The sequence below is a fragment of the Amphiura filiformis genome, chromosome 7 (assembly GCF_039555335.1).
Source record: "Amphiura filiformis chromosome 7, Afil_fr2py, whole genome shotgun sequence".
Classification (NCBI taxonomy): domain Eukaryota; kingdom Metazoa; phylum Echinodermata; class Ophiuroidea; order Amphilepidida; family Amphiuridae; genus Amphiura; species Amphiura filiformis.
In genome coordinates, this window is record NC_092634.1 from 66,447,634 (window position 1) to 66,467,046 (window position 19,413).

Consider the following 19,413-nt stretch of genomic DNA (forward strand, 5'->3'; position numbering starts at 1 on the left):
AGGAATGCAGTTACAGGTCTTTCTGTTAGGGGTCCCGGGGATATGATTAGGAGTATGGAGTTTGGGGAGTCCCAGGGGGGCGTTAGGGGTACTGTACTGAGGACTGAGTAAGGGATCAAACTCAGGGTCCATGCTCTTGCTTGTGGTCAGAGAGAGAGAGAGAGGTGAGCAATACTGAGAGACGCAGATATGATGCTGCATTGCTACATTAGGCTCTATGGCTATAGCTGGGTCAAGGACTAGTTTTGGTAAGTCGGGTCTCTGTTACTAGGCAGAGGGTATTCAGGATAGAAAAAGGTGGGCAATTCTATAAGTAGGAGTGGGTCTACAGGAACCTAAATCGTGAAGATTAAGAGGGTCTAGCTACTTGTTATATATACATGTATCCAATATAAGAATGTGAAACAGCACATCAGAGTAGTTAAGTGACTGCAAAATTTAACGAAATATGATACCACACGTGCCATATGCGCAGCTCTACTTCATCTGATACCCCCCATTATCCAGCCCCCACCACACACACACCCCCACACCCCCCCAACATGGTGGCACAGTCCAATCAAATGTATGGCATAATTTTAAGCATTAATTTAATCATCTTTGTGTAAATAAAAGGTGATTTTGTCACATTTAGTGTATTACATTAAGTATTACGCTGCAAATAGGGGTTTCGGGGGGCAAACTTTGACCCCCCCATAACACCCCCTGTGCAGTTGATTTCAAAACGTGTCCACCCTAGGGATGTAGCCTATAGTCCATAGAATCCATCTATATAGGACACGTTTTTATATCTTACCAAGTCAGTTTGCATCAAAATATGGGGGTTTGCTCCCTGGGTAGTACGGAAACGCTATGCTGCGGCAAATTTTCCTGCTCGCTGGGCTCGCAATAGTATATAGTTATGTGGGCGAATCCACGGTAGCACGGCGTTGTACGTTTTTTCGCATGCTCCTTTATCCTCCATGCACACTCTGGCTGTGAAATGAAGTTAATTTGAATTTGGCGTTCATCTTTTGTATTTGAACACCCAAAAGTCAAGGTTAGGTCTCCATGTTCACAAGAAGATGAAAGATCAACTCATGCAAATGAAAGAGCACTGCGAAAATCGGTAACACGCGTTTCACTCGGTGGAACTGCCAAAAAATTATAAAACTTTATCTCAACTTTGCCCTAAAACTAACCAATCTAAAACATATTGATTTCTACATGTAATCAAGTACTATGCCAAGGTTTATAATACATGAATAATAACAATAATTCAAGTTATACTTTTTTTGGTAAGCTGCGAAAAAGTTGGTAACACGCGTTACGGTAACACGCGTTATCCGGCCATAAATAACAAGCCATTGTTGATAGAAGAGAATCAATTTTTTTAAATCAATAATTATTTTTATGATTTATCATGAGGGTGAAACAAAAACATTTGCAATAAACCCTTATTGAAAAAAAAAAAAGGCACAAAATTGGGCAGGGGTGTAGTACCCCCTTAATAATAAAACAAAAGCAATGAATTTGCAAACCCTAATAAAGCAAAGTCAAACATGAGAAAAATTTAAAAAGCATAAAAATCTATTTCCTTTTGTTTTTTATTGTAGGCCTATTATGATTTCTAAAAGTTTAAACTGACATTCAGCACAGAAATCCAACTAACCTTGAATTTTCGATGTGTGACACACATCTTCATCAGAAGAAGTCCTAGGATGTTGTGATGGACTTATGAGGAAAATTATGAGAATTGAAAATAAGCATAAGCATCTAAAAAAAATCTTATTTTTTACTCTGTTTTATTAGGCTTTGTAAATATATTTCTTAATTGTATTGAAAATTGTGAGAATTGAAGATAAGCATCTAGAAATATTTTTTATTCTTATGTTTGACGTTATTTTATTAGGCTCTGTATACATTTTTCTTTTGTTTTTCATATGAGTGCAGTTTGACTGAAATCGCATTTTAGGAATGTCAGCCTTCTGCATAAGAAACAGGTATAAAACATAAACAAGGTCTGAAGGTCAAAATGGCGATAGATGGAAGAGACAGTAAGATTTGGATTGTGGTAAATCGCCTGGATTCTGGTGGTAAGACATGATTTATCTGTCGTGGAGTTTCATGTAATTTATACTTTATTAAAGCCAGAAGCTTTGTGCCCTTGTAAAATTTGACCTTAATCCTTCTGTGTGAAAAAAAACACGTTCGATTGTTTAATTTTGTGTTTTGCAATCATCACTGATCATCATCATCATGGCAATCGGTTGATACTGTCAGAAATTAATAATTTGTTCTGGGTCTGATTATTCGGACTAGCAATCGGTTAAGGGTGGTGCAATAATTATGTGTACCCCGGGGTGGTGAATTATAAGGGGGGCAAGCATTTTTTGGCAGGTCAAAAGGGGGGGTCAAGCGATTTTTGGTAGGTTGAAAGGGGGGGCAAGCAATTTTTGCCACAGATAGGCCCCTATTTTGGGTACCATTTTATATTACGCCCTAAAAGGCGTAGGAAAACGTTAGGAACATGTTCAAATATGCAAAATTTCCTGCTCGCTGCGCTCGCATTATATGATCAGACAATTTAAGCTTTTAAATTAGGGTTCCCAAAAATCTTGCATGTGTAAGGGGGGCAAAGATTTTTGGCACACCAAAAGGGGGGCAAAGGTTTTTGGCACGTTGAAAGGGGGGGGCAAAGATTTTTGGCATGGCCAAAGGGGGGGCAAGCGATTTTGGCAGACCATTTTGAGAATTCACCACCCGGGGTACACATAATTATTGCACCACCCTTTATAGCCCTAGTCTAGAACTCTGGCCATCATGGCCATAGTATCCGTTTTTACTTCCACTAGGGCCATAGGCACTTACATGACTTACATTGAAAAATTTGTTGGACATACTTGAACGATCCAGTACAAAAAATTAAATCATTTCAATGCTTGATCGAACCAATACAAATGTGTGTCGGTCACTAATTAACATGATAAACCCCACTTGAGAACACACAATCGCCGGTCCAGATGCATTTATACTCAGTCGCTTTTGCAGAAACCTGAATCGCACGCATGGTCATGGTCAGTGTACTAAATCGCCGTCATATTTGCCTGCTGAGCATGCGCACGATTCGCTGTTTTTCAAAAGCGACACGTAGGCTATTATTGACACCCTCTGTCAGTCAACGTTCTCTAGAATTGCACACATAACTTGTGCAGTTAACGACAATGATTCAGTCTGATGATGAGCAACCCATGGGTATAAACACAGCTTTACAATACACAATGACTAATTTACATAGGCACAAAAGACCGTGTTCGAGTACCGTTACTCAGCCAAACATGGCAGAGTAGGTGCCGCATGTTCGGTACATGTTCCTATCTCCTCAACGTTATACCTTTCCAACAAGGAAAGAGATATGTACGAAAAGCGAACATCTACAATCGGTCAATGATAAATGATGGCCATGATTTGATTTGATTTGTTCAGGTTTCAACAACCCTGGATAACCCAAGAAAGCCTCTATTGAAGCTTATTTCCATTGGGGTCCGAACACCGGAACAGGTTGGGAACAGTCAGGGGTTAACACCCTACTCTTTTCGAAACTGGCTGCGAGATACATACATGTACAGGTATGGCTCTCTGCACACGGGACCGACGGCTTAATGCCCCCTCCGAAGGACGGAGTACTTTCATGATTCATTTACCCAATTCTAAATGAACCATGGGGAGAGCGGAAGTCTGAATTTAAGTTGCCAGTTAATTTCAGACTTTTTTTCCCCAAGTCAATATCCCAGCAAATCACCACCGCTGGGAATCGAACCCGGGACCTCATGCACTAAAGGCAAGTACCCTAACCATTGCACCACACTCTCCCCTAGCTCCCATCAACCTGTTTGACCCATGATATCATTTTTTGCTCGAGAAGTCGAGCCACGAATTTCCTCACTGATAGCTTCACATTCGAACATTCAAGACTAGCTTTGAATTCAGAATCTAATAGTCGGATTTGCTGAAGCATGACACCATGATCATCACCATGTTGGCAGTTCAGAAGTAAACACAGCCGATCACGACGGACAATCGATTAAGAAATGTTGCTAGAATTGCACTTCAATAAAATTTTAGACATTGTTTTGGAGGAAGCAGCTAAACTGTAAATGTAGCCATTAACTTAAGTTTTATTGCAGATACAGAAAAGTTGTTGATCTTATCTGTTGCTTTTTTTTTTATTTCATAGGGATTCCCTCAACAGAAAAGCAGTCTACCATTCCATTGCTCCTACCGGAAGGGAAGCAGGGAGATGAGATCCAACAACTCTTCAGAGACACCCTGGAAATAACAGATAATAACCTGGTACTAAAAGTAAGTTTAATGCTCTGCATGCTAGCCATGTGCTTCAACGGAAAAAGTTCAAGTTTTGAAATATTTTCTCAAAATATCAAGAGCTGTCTTAAGAACTACTAAACCAATACTAGGCTTGTTTGTACTCATTTTAATGCATTTTTCATGCTGATTCCAAATATGGTCATGAAAATTTACATTTATGAAATTTTTGAATTTTTAAAAAAATTTGAAACATGTCATTTGCAGTCGACGTGCCCGCGTGAAAAGAGTTAATATCTCATCATTGGGCAGAAAAAAACCTCGATAATTATGTGTCATTGGCCCCTGAATATGGATAAAGCTAAACTTTGTATACCTCTTGGTAGTTTTGTTTTAAACATGTTCAAGGGCCAAATACTGTAGAAGGTTTTTCCTGCCCAACGACATGAAATCAAAACTATCCTATTCAGGCTGCAAAATAAGGCAAAAAAAAAAATATTGTTGTGTTGCCCTCGAGTGGGAAAATGGGAAAGTTGGGTAGGACGGTCGGATTTTTTTTTTAAATTTTTTTGTTTTAAATCTTAAATTTTTTTAAATCCCCTCAAATATTAAATAATACTTCTTCAATTAGGAGACATTTGTCAATTTTGACTTCTGGATACCTGTTAGACATCAATTAAAGACTACATGTAGTCTCTCAATAAAATATTAATTTAAAGTGAAAACTTCGATTTTTGAACAAATCTGTAAAAATCATCATTCAAAAAAAAAAAAAAAAAAAAAAAAAAAAATTAGTGCACCCTGATTTTCCAGGATTTAGGGTCGGGCGATTGAGGCAACACAACAATTTTTTTTTTTTTGCCTAAGCCGAAGGCACATTGAGGCCCTATTAATTGCTGCTATTCTTTAACATGTACCGTATTCGTCCGAGTATAGTCCCACGCTCGAGTATAATCCCACCCCCATTTTTGAAAAATTTCAGAAATTGTAAAAAAAAAAAAAGTTGTTTTAAGTTGTTGTTTTTTTTCGGTTTTGAGTGTCCCTAGACCTAGATGTTAGGATCATTCATGGTTGACCTAAAAAAAAAAAAAAAAAAAAAATGTCAAGATATTTTGTATTTTTAATATGAAAATTGATACTTTGTTTTCATGTCATACTCTATTAATGATTTCAAAATGCATTCAAATTCAATGCATTTTGAAATCATGAATAGAGTATGACATGAATACAAATTATCAATTTTCATATTAAAAATACAAAATATCTTGAAATTTTTTTAATTTTTTTTTTTTAGGTCAACCATGAATGATCCTAGCATCTAGGTCTAGGTCCAGGGACACTCTAAAACCGAAAAAAAACTAAAAAAAAAAAAAAAAAATTGTTTTTTTAAATTGAGTATAATCCCACCCCCAATTGTGAAAAATGTTCACATAAAAAACGGGTGGGACTATACTCGGACCAATACGGTAATTGCCTTGTAAAATAGATGTGCCCTTTAAAAATTGCCTTGAAATGGGTGCCCTTCAGAATCCTTATTTTAGCCTGATCCTATTTTACAGTGTTCACACGGGTGTCTGCGGTAGAAGTCAAGTTCCAAATTTCTTTAAAATAAATATTCAATTTTCAGAATTGTACATTTTCATTACCATCCATATTTGGAATCAGCATGAAGAATACATTAAAATGAGTACACACAAGCTTAGTATTGGTTCAGTGGTTCTGAAGTGAAAATTTTCACTTAAATATCACATTTAAGTAAAATTTTACGGTTGAAAAAATACCCAAGAGCAAGATTTTCATCTTATTGACATTTGTGTTGATTTTGTTTTTCAGTTAAGGAATACTCGTGGTTCACTAATTCCAATCAATAGCTACATCACACCAAACTCAAAATTCATGTAAGTATATAATGAGTAAAATAATTAAAGGAGGATTTCGTGATCCTAGCATCCTCTTTTTATGACATTTTTTTTTTTTTCCACGAAAAAAGCTTATTTCCAAAATTTCAGTTGATTCCGATTTTGCGTTTGCGAGTTATGCATGATTATGTGTATTACACTGCTCTATAGACAATGTGTTGTAATTTCGTTCTGGTGCACCAGAACTAAATTCAAATTTAGCGATATTTTTGCTAAATGAATTAATCTGCAAGAAATATTTGGTACATAAACATTATGTAGCCAGAGGTATCCAGTGGTGTAAAAATCTCAACTTTTTTTGGGAAAAGTGGGGGGATGAGGCTGTGGATCACGAAATGCCCCTTTAATAAATTGAATCAAGTTAAAGTATTTTAATGATTATGGCCAAAACAAACATAATGCTTATCTCCGAAATCTGTGTGCATTTACATGTAAGCAAAATCAATTGCCAAAAGCAGTATCCTATGCTATGTGTACATACATTTGGCCCATTTTTAGTACATTGTGTTTAGTTTAAAAGGGAAAGCTAGCCTCAGTTGAGAAGGGGTTGTACATACATTTTAAAGAGACCTTGATCATACAAAACTTATCATCAAACTAGGAAATTAATCAGAAACTATAAATGTTATATCGAGATTATTGGTACCGGTTATGTATATTTCCTTGTAGATTTCTATAATTTTTGGTCAACTTTAGCAACAGTTTTCTCCAAAATATACAATGGTGTCATCTTAAAACTAGTAAAAAATTGAAGGTATGAAAGTGTTATTTAAGTGAAATGATCAAGGGGAATGAGTCGCATGTCGACCCTGGTCTAAAATGAGTTTTACATATGTTTGTAAAGAGGACATTTCAGAAACTGAAAACCCCATGAACGACTTGCCGTTGCGAAGTTACGTCAATTTATCAATCGCTAAAAACAATATAAAACAAGAATTTTAAAACTTTTTTTGCCAAGATCACAAAATCAATATTAGTGAAATCCGACTCATTTCCCTTGATCATGTCACATATTAAAAAGTGATGTGTAAAATTTCAGGCAAAATAAGCGAGAGATAGATGTTTATAGACCTTAAAGATCCGTTTATAGACCTTAAAGATACTACCACCGCATTTGCGATGCGTTGCTTTGCGATGCCGATATATCGATTACTTATGCCGCAACTCAACACAACTCATCGCATTTCCAAGTTAAAATGTATTTAACTTTATTGCGATATCACAATGCAGTAGTTTGCAGTACGATGCAGTGCGGCAACGCATCGCAAAGCAACGCATCACAAATGCGGTGGTAGTATGAACGGACCTTTATACTTGATAGTGGTCGGTTAAACTTGTGCTCATGCCCTGCTCATCTTTTCTCTGAAGCTGTAATTTATTTTTTAAACTATTTTTTATTCTTTGCAGGCCATACACCCTAGAAGTTGTCCAACAGTATCAAAACTGTAAGTTGTTTATTCAGTTTATGCATTTAAAATTTGATTTACATGTATTAGTTATTTACCGTACTGACGCGAGTATAGTCCCACCTTCGAGTAAAGTCCCACCCCAAATTTCGAAAAATTTCAGAAATTTAAAAAAAAAAAATATTTTAAGTTATTTATTTTTTTCAAATTTGGAGTATCAAAAGTCCAAAAAATAAAAATAAAAGATAAAATAAATAAAAAAAAAAATAAAAAAAAAAAAAATTTCAAGATGTTTTGTATTTTTAATATGAAAATTGATAATTTGTATTCATGTCATAGATACTCTATTAATGATTTCAAAATGCATTCAAATTCAAATTCAAAAAAAAAAAAAAAAAGTTTTTTTTTTGAAATTGGGTATAGTCCCACCCTCCAATTTTGAAAAACGGGGTGGGACTATACTCGTGTCAGTACGGTAATATTGTACATGTGTGCCAGGAATTAATTACAATAGAAATTAAACAGATAAGAAAGTCTGTTAACATATATACACTTGCAGGACTTTACATCAACAGGTGAGTAGTCATCCAGTGGTGACACCAGAGGGGGCATGAGGGGAGCACCCCAAACTTGATTGATACCGCCACTGGTTCAACCCCTATCCATGGCTAGTAATTGTTAATACCATATTATATATGACAATTTTTGAATAGAGACATACCCCCCTGCAAAAAAAAATGTTTCTATAAATGGGAAGGGTGTTCTGTGGTACAAAGTACAAGGCCTAAAACTGTTTAAACAAGTGCTAGATCTGAAATCATGTGTTGGACTACAGAATCCAGTTTGTAGAATTCACAGTGATAGAGCGATCACACAGGTACAGTGATGAATCGCTCACTGTAAATCAACTCTGGGGCTGGGGAGCAATGGGTAGTGAAGCAAGTGCTTGCCCTAAAGGCCTGCACTAACTGGTAGGCTATTATGAAATCATTTATTGTTGTAATACCATATGCCAGGAATGCGCTATTTTAGTTGATATCCACACTACCCCTGTTGAAGATTTTGGAAATACCTTCCACAGGGGGAGTAAGTTTTTCAAATGTAATTGGTCAGGGTTAATCATTTTGAAACCCATACTACCCTGTATTATTATGGTTTTTCCTAAATCTTCCACAACTGGAGTGAGTATTTCTAATGGAAGTTACCCAATTGTCTATTCTATTTGAAACTTATACTCCCTCTGTATAAGACTTTAGCTAAATCTTCCACAGGGGAGTGCGGATTTTAAATGGAATAGCCCAATTGATGAGAGAGAAATGTAAGAGATAAGAAAGCTTTATGTTAAAATGTAATACACTTACTTGCTTGTTTTTCATTTGGATGTTTCATTAGAAATATTCATATCCTAGAAATTTATCAAATCATTGATTCACTTCGTCGAATTGTTAGGATATTTAATGAAAACAATATTTGTGCATGAATTCTGTTTGTTTTCTTTTTTCAGATAAACCAATGGCACGGACAGTAAAATTAAATGGTTACAATGAAATGCTTAAGAAAAGACTACAGCAGATTGTAAGGAGGGTAGGTATTGGTTAATTAAATGATGTAATCATCTGAGTGACCAATCAGAATAGAGCTTTTATATCTCTTTAAGCTAATCCCTCAGTCCTATTAACGATTCTTATCTTATCTCTGATTGGTTCAATACATGATATAGCCTTCTTTGTAACCAATCAAAATAGTCCTTAGAGGTCGGTAGTGTCCATGGGGTCTGAAGCAGATTGTAAGGAGGGTAGGTATTGGTTAATTACACATAACCATCTGAGTAACCAATCAAAATACAGCTTTTATATCTCTGCAAGCTAATCCCTCAGCCCTACTAACTATTCTTACCTTATCTCTGATTGGCTCAATATATGATATAGCCTTCTTTGTAACCAATCAAAATAGCCCTTAGAGGCCAGTAGTGTGGGGTTAGTAAAGACTAAAGCAGACTGTAAAGAGGGAAGTATTCTTGTTGATGGTAAATGAAACTTCAATGGACAAGTGTCACACAGCTAGGTTCTCATCATTTTAGGAAACTGTGGATACTTTTAAAAGTCAGCAATCATGTGGTTACCTTAACAGATTTCTACTGTTTGTTATTTTTTACTCCACAGTTAGAGAACCTGGAGAAGCTAGAACCAGAACTCAGAACAAAAAGAGAAGAAAAAATTAGAAAGGTTTGTAATATGTTACTGAAATTACTCACAAAATTCTAAGTTAATGTTGTTTACAATAGCTCACTTTTTTACAGTGAGGTTTGATACAAATATGATAAAAGTGGAAAAGGAAGCAGTACCGGTGGAAAGCATGACCTTAATCTCCCACACAGGGGGTGTAGATTTCAAATGGAGTCTACCATTCAGGTAACCCCATTTGAAATTCTCAAAGTTGTGACAGATGTGGTGCCTTTGTTTTTGGCATCCAGATTATTTTTCCACAGCCTTATGTGGTCAAAGTCAGAATTAGTGATGTACCAGGATTAGTTACCATAGCAATGGGTTTACACTATTTTTTCTACTTCAAAAATGGTGATAGCATATGATGGCTTCATGTGCTGTATAGTTTTGTGTCATGTTATTGTGCAAATTTGTATATATTTATAAACGTTTCGGGTGGGGCCACCTTAATTACGAATCCCGTAATTCTAGTTGAATTTGTTGCCCTGCACTAGACGTTATGCTGTTCCTCTGCATTGTACCATAGATTATCAAAGAAGAGGGATAAAGAACTGGATCGTCATTCTATTGAAATATCACATTATGCTGAGTCCATGTATATTTCACTCGTACCTGTAAGATTAGTGTGTTTGATAAGAGAGGTATCCTATTCAATCTATTAACTGCACACATAGGTGATGAGTGCAGCCTGCTTATAGTACAGGGCAATATGTTGAGTGTACATTGTTACATGAGATTGTTGCATTAGATCAAGAGTGGAGTGTGGATATCAGACATTCTTCGTATTCAGAATGCAATTCAACATGTCTGATGTGCTCTAATGTCCCACAAAATACTGTGCAAATGTTGTTACCATAGCCCTTAAATTAAAAAATCAGCAACCCTGGTTCTGTACAAATTCTTATCATAGTTTTTCTGATGATATTTACAGGAAATGGAGGAACTGAATGAGAAGATGACGTTTCTGAACAAACGCATGCAGGATGCGGAGTCTCACAAATGGCAAGGGATGTTTAAGAAACATCCGTTATGGTGACAGTCATCTTTATGAGATAACCTGTTTATACATAAATGTTGTAGAGTATTTATCAATGACCCAGCAAACACAAAACGTTTTCGACATCATTCGCAAAAGGTTATAAAAGGTTGTCAGAAAACGTTTAAATGTTGGGTTATATAAAGGGTATATGTAGAGTATAAAATGGTTTCATAACCTTAAAAAACATTTTTTGATAATCTACTGCTCAGGAAACAAAAATGTTTCACAGAAAACGTTTAAATGTCGGGTTATAAAAACGTTTTAATAACATCCCAAAAACATTCTTGAAAACTTTATACAAAACATTCTAAACAGAAAGTTATTTTGGGGTTGAAAAAATATTTTGCGAAAAATGTTTGCCCAAAATATTTGCAATAACGTTTTAAAAACATTTTCATGACCTTTATATAACCCAACATTTAAATGTTAGTAAAATGTTTCGAAAAAAACATTTTAAGAACATTTCTGTGTTTGCTGGGTTCAAATATTTTAACATAATGTAATAAGTATTGACAAAATATTTGGCAAAAATGTTTGCAAAAATAGTTTACAATAACATTTTTTGAAAACATTTAAAAATATTGTTGTAGTTTGTTTTCATACAAAACGTTTTAAAATGTTATCGTGACCTTTATAATAACCCGACATTTTAATGTTATTAAAACATTTTACCTAAACCAAAAGCCAAAATATAACTTATTTAAAACGTTTTTAAAACATTTTTGTGTTTGCTGGGGACACACTTTGGCAAGATAAGGCCGATTCTTAGTCCAAATATTTGTTCAACAGGTATTCATTATTCAATGTGTTCAATACATAATTTTTATCTTCTGATGAATGTTTGTTGACGAAAAATAGTTCTATTTGTCATCAAATATCTGTTAGAAATATATGATAAATAGTATTGCTGTTTACTGCTGATACACGCATGGATGACACACTAGTATTACTATCTACTGCTGATAGATGCATGGGTGACATACTAGTATTACAGTACTATCTATGCATGTATGGCTAAAAGAGGCATGGATGACATACTAGTATTACTATCTATGGCTGATAAGAGGCATGGATGACATACTAGTATTACTATCTATGGCTGATAAGAGGCATGGATGACATACTAGTATTTCTATCTACTGCTGATAGAGGCATGGATGACATACTGGTATTGATATCTACTGCTGATAGAGGCATAGATGACATACTAGTATTGTTATCTACTGCTGATAGAGGCATGGATGACATACTAGTATTTCTATCTACTGCTGATAGAGGCATTGATGACATACTGGTATTGCTATCTACTGCTGATAGAGGCATGGATGACATACTAGTATTGCTATCTGCTGCTGATAGATGCATGGGTGACATAATAATATTGCTATCTACTGCTGATAGAGGCATGGATGACATACTAGTATTATTATCTACTGCTGATAGAGGCATGGATGACATACTAGTATTACTATCTATGGCTGATGGATGTATGGGTGATATACTAGTATTACTATCTACTGCTGATAGATGCATGGATGACATACTAGTATTGCTATCTACTGCTGATAGAGGCATGGGTGGCATACTGGTATTGCTATCTACTGCTGATAGAGGCATGGATGACATACTAGTATTGCTATCTACTGCTGATAGAGGTATGGATGACATACTAGTACTACAGTACTATCTATGCATGTATGGCTGATAAAGGCATGGATGACATACTAGTGTTACTATCTACTGCTGATAGAGGCATGGATGACATACTAGTATTGCTATCTACTGCTGATAGAGGCATGGATGACATACTAGTATTGCTATCTACTGCTGATAGAGGCATGGATGATATACTAGTATTGCTATCTACTGCTGAGAGAGGCATGGGTGGCATACTGGTATTGCTATCTACTGCTGCTAGGCATGGGTGGCATACTGGTATTGCTATCTACTGCTGATATAGGCATGGGTGGCATACTGGTATTGCTATCTACTACTGATAGAGGCATGGATGACATACTAGTATTGCTATCTACTGCTGATGGATGCATGGGTGATATACTAGTATTACTATCTACTGCTGATAGAGACATGGATGATAGTGCTGAGAGAGGCATAGATGACATAATAGTATTGCTATCTACTGCTGATATAGTCATGGATGCATTACTTGTATTGCTACATGTATCTACTGCTGATAGAGGCATACTAGTATTGCTATCTACCGCTGATAGAGGTATGGATGGCATACTGAGGACAATGTCATTTGTAAGAGCGAGCATGCATAAAAAGCACACCACCAATTAAAGATCATAATTTTTAATGCACTCAATGTACATGTAGTTACGTCCACAAAATGAAAATAATATAATCTAGGGAAATTTATGTAGTTTACAACGTTAAACCTGCAATGCCTGGAACCTGTGCAGCAGTCGCAGCTCATCTGTCAATGAATTATTACAGGGCAGGCATATTGCAAGATTTATGGCCAGGTCCAAGAAGATATCTAATCTTACCCTTCCCAGAATCCTTTGCAACATGATACATTACCTCGTCTCATCAAGTGATACTCCCGTTACATTTGTACATGTTCCCCTCGTTTTCATCTTGAGGAAAGACTAGCTAAACATGGGTCGATATTCAAGAAATAAACATATTTTGCAGGCTTTGGATGTGCCATATGTTTATTTTCTTCGCTATCACCCCATGTTGCACCAGATAGCAAATAAATGCAGAAAATTGAAATGGGAGAAATGCATTATGGGAAGTGTTAGATATCTTCTCTAGTCAGGCCGATTTCTGGGAATTGTTTTGGCGAATTCAAAATTGTCTGGAGCAAGAAAAACCTATGTACTTGTGGCCCTTGAACATGTTTAAAACAAACCTGCCAAGAGGTTACATGGGAGGTTTTGCTTAAAACATGTTCAGGGGCCAATGACATATTGGAGGTTTTACCTGCCAAAGGATGTTTTTCCAGCCTAACGACAAAATGGTGATGTGCATTAAAAGCTTTGTAACTTGGGACCAAATTCACAAACCATTCATTATTGTGATTTTTTTGTTGATTTAGTCATAGATAGTTGCATTCTCCAGTAGCTAGAAACTTCCCATTAGGGCTTACATATTGTATAACATTCTGCAAATTGTAAAAATCATCCAAAATGGCTCCAAAGGAGTTGTTGGTGAATTCACTTGGACATGTCCTTTACAGAATAGTCGACTACAGATCCATCGGATAACGCATTTTCAATGGGAAATGAACTTTGCTGCTTGGATGATGTCACAATGAGGTTAGCATTTATTCCGTATATTGAAAAGCGTGTTCCGACAGATCTGCACTAGACCAGCCTCTTATATGTGGTGTGATCAAGCAAAATCAGTCTGATGTAGGGTATATTCAATTTTCTATATGATTGCATAAAACGTTTACAAAGGTACATTTTGCAGAAAGCCCCATTGAAATTGAACATTTAGTTCCAATGATTTGAACAATTGAAGCGTTTCCAAAGCAGTAGACAACAAAAGAAATGTTTTTCCTTTGTTTGTCTATATCTGGCAATCAATATTTCTGAATTCTGACTGATTTTGCTTGATCACGTTACATCGGGGACTGCCTTTTGAGGAGAGCGAGAGCAATCACTTTCTACTGTTCCACTCAAATCCGATTTAGGAGAGTGATTTTTAGCTCTCCTTAGTTGACCATTCTCTCCTTACATTCTATTGTAAATATGTAAACAGCTCTTCTTGAATGCTCCAGAAGAGCTATTTAATGCTCACCAGTAAATTCCAAGAGACAGTCCCTGTCATATATGGTCATTTACTATTTATTTTTACTTGTTTAATATAGGACTACCGTATTTCGTCAAATAAACGCCCCCGGGGGCGTTACATTTTCCCAAGGGGGAGGCGCCCCCGTTAAAATCATTAGGTCAAATAAAAATACACGCTAAAATGACGAACTATGAACTAGAAACACCGACTTCTGGCTCACTTCCGGGTTTCTGATCCAGATTTTCGCCAATTATTGACGCTATTCTCGACCATGTGCGCAACTTGGTAAGCTTACTACACTATGCATGGAAATATCGGCATTTTTGAAACATCTTGGTTGAAAAAAGTGGTGGGGGCGTTTATTTGAGGGGGTGACTATTTGACTAAATACGGTAGTGAAATGTCATTTGTGTGCTTTATACCATAAGTTTAGGCAAGAGAGCCCCATCTGTAAAAAGCTGCCAGGTGTTATATAATGTTAGAATGGGTATGTTGAGCATGTGGTAAAGACTTACGTAGCAAAGGGCAGCTATTGGAGATGTGCCCTTGTCCTAGGCTAAACCCTTGATGTATATCAGTGTGTGGACCAATTATATAGCTTTTAAGTATTCATAGTACATGTATGTATGTTTAGTGGGGGAATAACTGAAAATATCGATGACGTCTTATGAACAAAGCCAGTTGCTAGGGAGGCGTTTAAAATGTTGATTAGTTTTTCTTTTGCAAATAGAGCCCTACTATAGGGCTTTTTAAACACACTATATCCGAGAACCGCTATTTAACCGCTCTACCCGAATTTTTCTGGGGAATAGCATTCACAGGGTTTAGCAGTTCTCTGGATATAGCCAGCTTTTATGATATAGCATGGTTTTGGATCACCACAGTCAAAAGGCCCTATACTAGTAGGTCTATGCTAATAAGGAACATTGGATGTTATTTTGACATATTTCTGGTTTTATTACAGATGGGGAGGGGGCTATGAAACAAACTGGTCATGATTAACCCCTCCAGACAAGTTCCAAATTTTCTTAAAAATTCAAAAATTTCAGAATTGTACATTCTCATGCCCATATTTAGTATCAGCATGAAAAATGCATTAAAACGAGTACAAACAAGCCCAGAATTGGTTCAGTGGATCTTTAGATAGCTCTTGATATTTTGAGAAAATATCTCAAAACTTGTACTCTTTATGTTGAATCAGCCTATGACCAGCATGTATAGAATCACAGGACGTCATCGATCTTCTGGGTTGTTCCCTTATGAATCACTGTCATAAATTTATGAATTTATTTAACCTTATATTATTTATAAATTATAGTATATTGTACAGTTAATCAGTTATATTAGTATTATGATTGTAAACTGTGATATTTAATTATATTGTATGAATGTGCAATAAAGAATGAGATATATGTAGGGAAATATTTTTTGTGTAAAGTGGAAATATCCATCTCCCCTTCACAAGAAAAATGGTACCAATGACCTCGGAAGCAGACCCGTGTGGGTTGGGTTCTCATGCAGGGAGAGGGTAGCCCCTTCTTGAATTATTTCTGATAGGTAAGGTCAGTGCTGCTCAAGGTTCAAAATCCTACCATATTTCAAGGGGTCATTTTAAAACCTACCTCTATTTGGACGAGCAATTTTGAGACCATTTTCGTTGAAATCGGAGCGTTTTTAATTGTTAACCCGTGTGTGGCCAAATCAATTAACCACCCCAGTTTTGACCTTTTTACTTAAACCGTAAAAGCTCGATAGTTAGCATATGTGCTTACTATCGAGAGCATTTTAAACATGAAAACCCCTATCCACAAAAGTGTAAAGGATTTTGAGCAAATCATCAATACACATGGTTATATACGAACAAGTAAACCTGCAAATGTGTGTCTCAACCTCATTGGCTCAGTTGGTAAAGCGCCGGACAATTTCATGTTTTCAAATGTGCTCGATAGTAAGTGCATCAAGTTTTTACGGTAATAACTCAAGAACAATATATCTCAGGTAGGTCAAACTCCCGGGTCAAACTATACTTTTTTTTAAACCTTCGGATGAGACAATTGTAACACTTTTGTATGGTTTATAACAAAAGTTGAGCAAGTTCGAAATTTGACCCATGTGTTGACCTTTAATTGACCCTTGCGTCCACGGAGCCACTTAATTTTGTGGGAATAACATGTCAAATCGGTAATGGACACCCTTGGCATAGGGGAGCTGGGGGTAGGGGTACAAGGGCCACAGGCCCCAGTCCCCTTTGGCTATCGTTATGCACCACTGGCCCAGTGATTTTAGAACTTTTTAAGAGAAAGCAGGTCCGTATTCACTTTGGATTTTGTGGGAACATGTGAAATCTGGTATTAAATAGACACCCTCAGCACGGGGAGGTGCACAAACAGGCCTCAGTCCCCTTTGGCTATGATTATGCACAACTGGCCCAGTGATTTTACAACTTTTTATGAGAGGCAGGTACATATTCACTTTGGATACTTTTGATAACCCACAGTGATAAACAGAAAAAAGTACTACAGGCGAACTATTTTTTTGTGAATTATTTAATTTTGCCTCAGTATTTCATCCTCCAAATAAATGGTAGAAAACCTTCCTGGTAGTTACTTTATATGTAAAGAAAGAAAAATAGCGTCCCCTTCAGCTTCCTTTTTTAGGGATTTTCCCTTTAATTCGGGCACAATTGTATTGTAGGTCTGTGTTTCAGAAGTTAACATTATTAGCAATTAATAGATAGGCCTAGTCTACCCAAATTAACATTTAAAGCAGGTTTTGTGTTAATCAATTTCAACCCCTCAGAACCACCAAATAAAAAGACTTCATAAGAGTACGTTTTGATATATTATGAATACACAACTGGTATGACAATGGGCGATATCGTATTGCGATTGGGGGGAGGGGGGTCTTTACGCTAAAGATTTTAGCGTAATTCCCGTCGAGCATGCCACTGTTTTTCGCCAGCCCATCGGGCTGGTACCTATTTCTGGGATGGTGTTTGTATGCGCAAGAGATTAATTTTTATTGGTATTGGAATGACTTTTGTTTAAAACTTTTTGTGGTTGAATTTTTTTTTAAATATTTTAATTCGATTTGTAAGGAAAAGTAAGTATGTTTTGCCGTTTCAACGAACGAAAACGAGTGAGTATTACCAAAGTTATGTTTGAACTAATTATGACTTTAAAAGTTCTAGGTATAGGCCTAAATGTAACAATAATAGTTAATATATAGCATCATATGGTCAGCAGAAGAAAATCTGACATCACCTATGATGTCATATCAGTGTCCTTGACCGGGGGTCCTTACTCCTTGACCACTGAACAGCGTGATATCATGTTGATAACAGATCTATAGAATCAAAATCTTCATCATATCCCCGGATCATATCACAGATTCTCAACAATCTGTGATCATATGGACCATATTGATGTGAAAGTAGTTATCTATCATATCCTGTGTCGTTTTATGGATAAAATTACTCAAAATGTTATTGATGAAATGGTTGCTATCATAAACATCAGTTTTGTCTTTTCAACAGGAAAAATCCGATGCAAAATAAAGTTTTTAGGGCCTAGCTATAATATGGGCATAATTTATGCAATTTAACCCTAGGCCTATAGTATTGAACAATGTACCCCATTTGACATGCACTTATAGATAAATAAATTGTCTTACTTTATTACTTTAATAACTTCTTTATTATAAATAAAATGACACATAACTAGTTGATTCATAAAATTACATTCAACAAAATGATTGAAGAGAAAACCCACAAGGCACTAGGCAGACTGTTATAGAAATGGAGTAGGTAAGATGCCATGTCCATAGCTTCGCAGGAGTTTCCGACTAGCAATCAACATGATCAGCACATTCAGAAAAACACAGTTTAAGAGTGAAGATTGTAGTGAGTAACCAGTCCTTTATAAATGTGCTGGCCACTATCTATTATAATATAGTAGGCTTAAACTATACATTGCGAATTAATTAAGTTATTTTAAAATAAAATGTACATGTAAGTTAACTCAAACCGGCAGTGTATTTGTGAAGTGGTATATCGAAAGCAGTGAAATCGGACATTCCTAAGCGAAGATATTGAGTTTGTAAGTTCTGGTATTACAAAATTGGAAATTGAGATATCGTGGGTAAAAAGCTGAAAAGACAAAAACAACAAAAAAACAACAACAACAACAAAAAACAGACCAGAACAATTTGGAGTAATGAATTAAAAGAGTTGACATGAGATTAGGAATTAATGTTTTCTGCTGTTTGAGTGTGCATGTTCTCATCGTTGATGGTTTGGTGGACTGTCATGTAGATGTAAGCGTGATCCTAAAATGCCTTTCACATTGACCAAAACTAATTACAAGACCTCTTCTACATTGAGGCTGGCTTTCCCTTTTAAAGGAATTTTTATCCGTGCTAAAGATTTTATTATTTGGCCAAGCTAGTATTCTTTTTGGGTTCATGATCATGACCCATTATCAGAAACTAACCTCTTCCCCAAAAGCAAGATCCGTCAAAAATTAATAGAGATCATTTTATAGAAGTTTCATGGTGTTTGCTTTTTAAGAAAAAATGAAGCTGTATACACATGTATGATTACAAAATGCTTTTTTTTTATCAACAAATCCCTGATAACTAAAAATAAAACATGTTCCCGGTCTGATCCCAGAAAACTCTTTTACAAAATACGTTAAAACATTAAATTCAAATTTGGACCAAATACGCGCGCAAGCAATCTGAGACGCAATATCTCT

General features: G+C 36.1%; 1 protein-coding gene across 1 annotated transcript; it reads left to right on the top strand.

Moving 5' to 3' along the window:
* The first annotated feature begins 2,011 nt into the window (after positions 1-2,011).
* On the top strand, positions 2,012-11,114 carry LOC140157498 (uncharacterized). Its single transcript, XM_072180703.1, has 7 exons — positions 2,012-2,075; positions 4,217-4,341; positions 6,136-6,200; positions 7,629-7,666; positions 9,132-9,211; positions 9,790-9,852; positions 10,784-11,114. The coding sequence occupies exons 1-7, from the start codon at positions 2,015-2,017 to the stop codon at positions 10,886-10,888; spliced, it is 537 nt and encodes a 178-aa protein (XP_072036804.1). The 5' UTR covers positions 2,012-2,014; the 3' UTR covers positions 10,889-11,114.
* Positions 11,115-19,413: the final 8,299 nt, after the last annotated feature.

Bases quoted from the DNA above. Each gene is read 5' to 3' on its own strand.
- LOC140157498 (XM_072180703.1), top strand. From the start codon at position 2,015: ATGGCGATAGATGGAAGAGACAGTAAGATTTGGATTGTGGTAAATCGC. The intron at 2,076-4,216 runs GTAAGACATGAT...TTTATTTCATAG, and splicing joins AAATCGCCTGGATTCTGGTG to GGATTCCCTCAACAGAAAAG. The intron at 9,853-10,783 runs GTTTGTAATATG...TGATATTTACAG, and splicing joins GAGAAGAAAAAATTAGAAAG to GAAATGGAGGAACTGAATGA.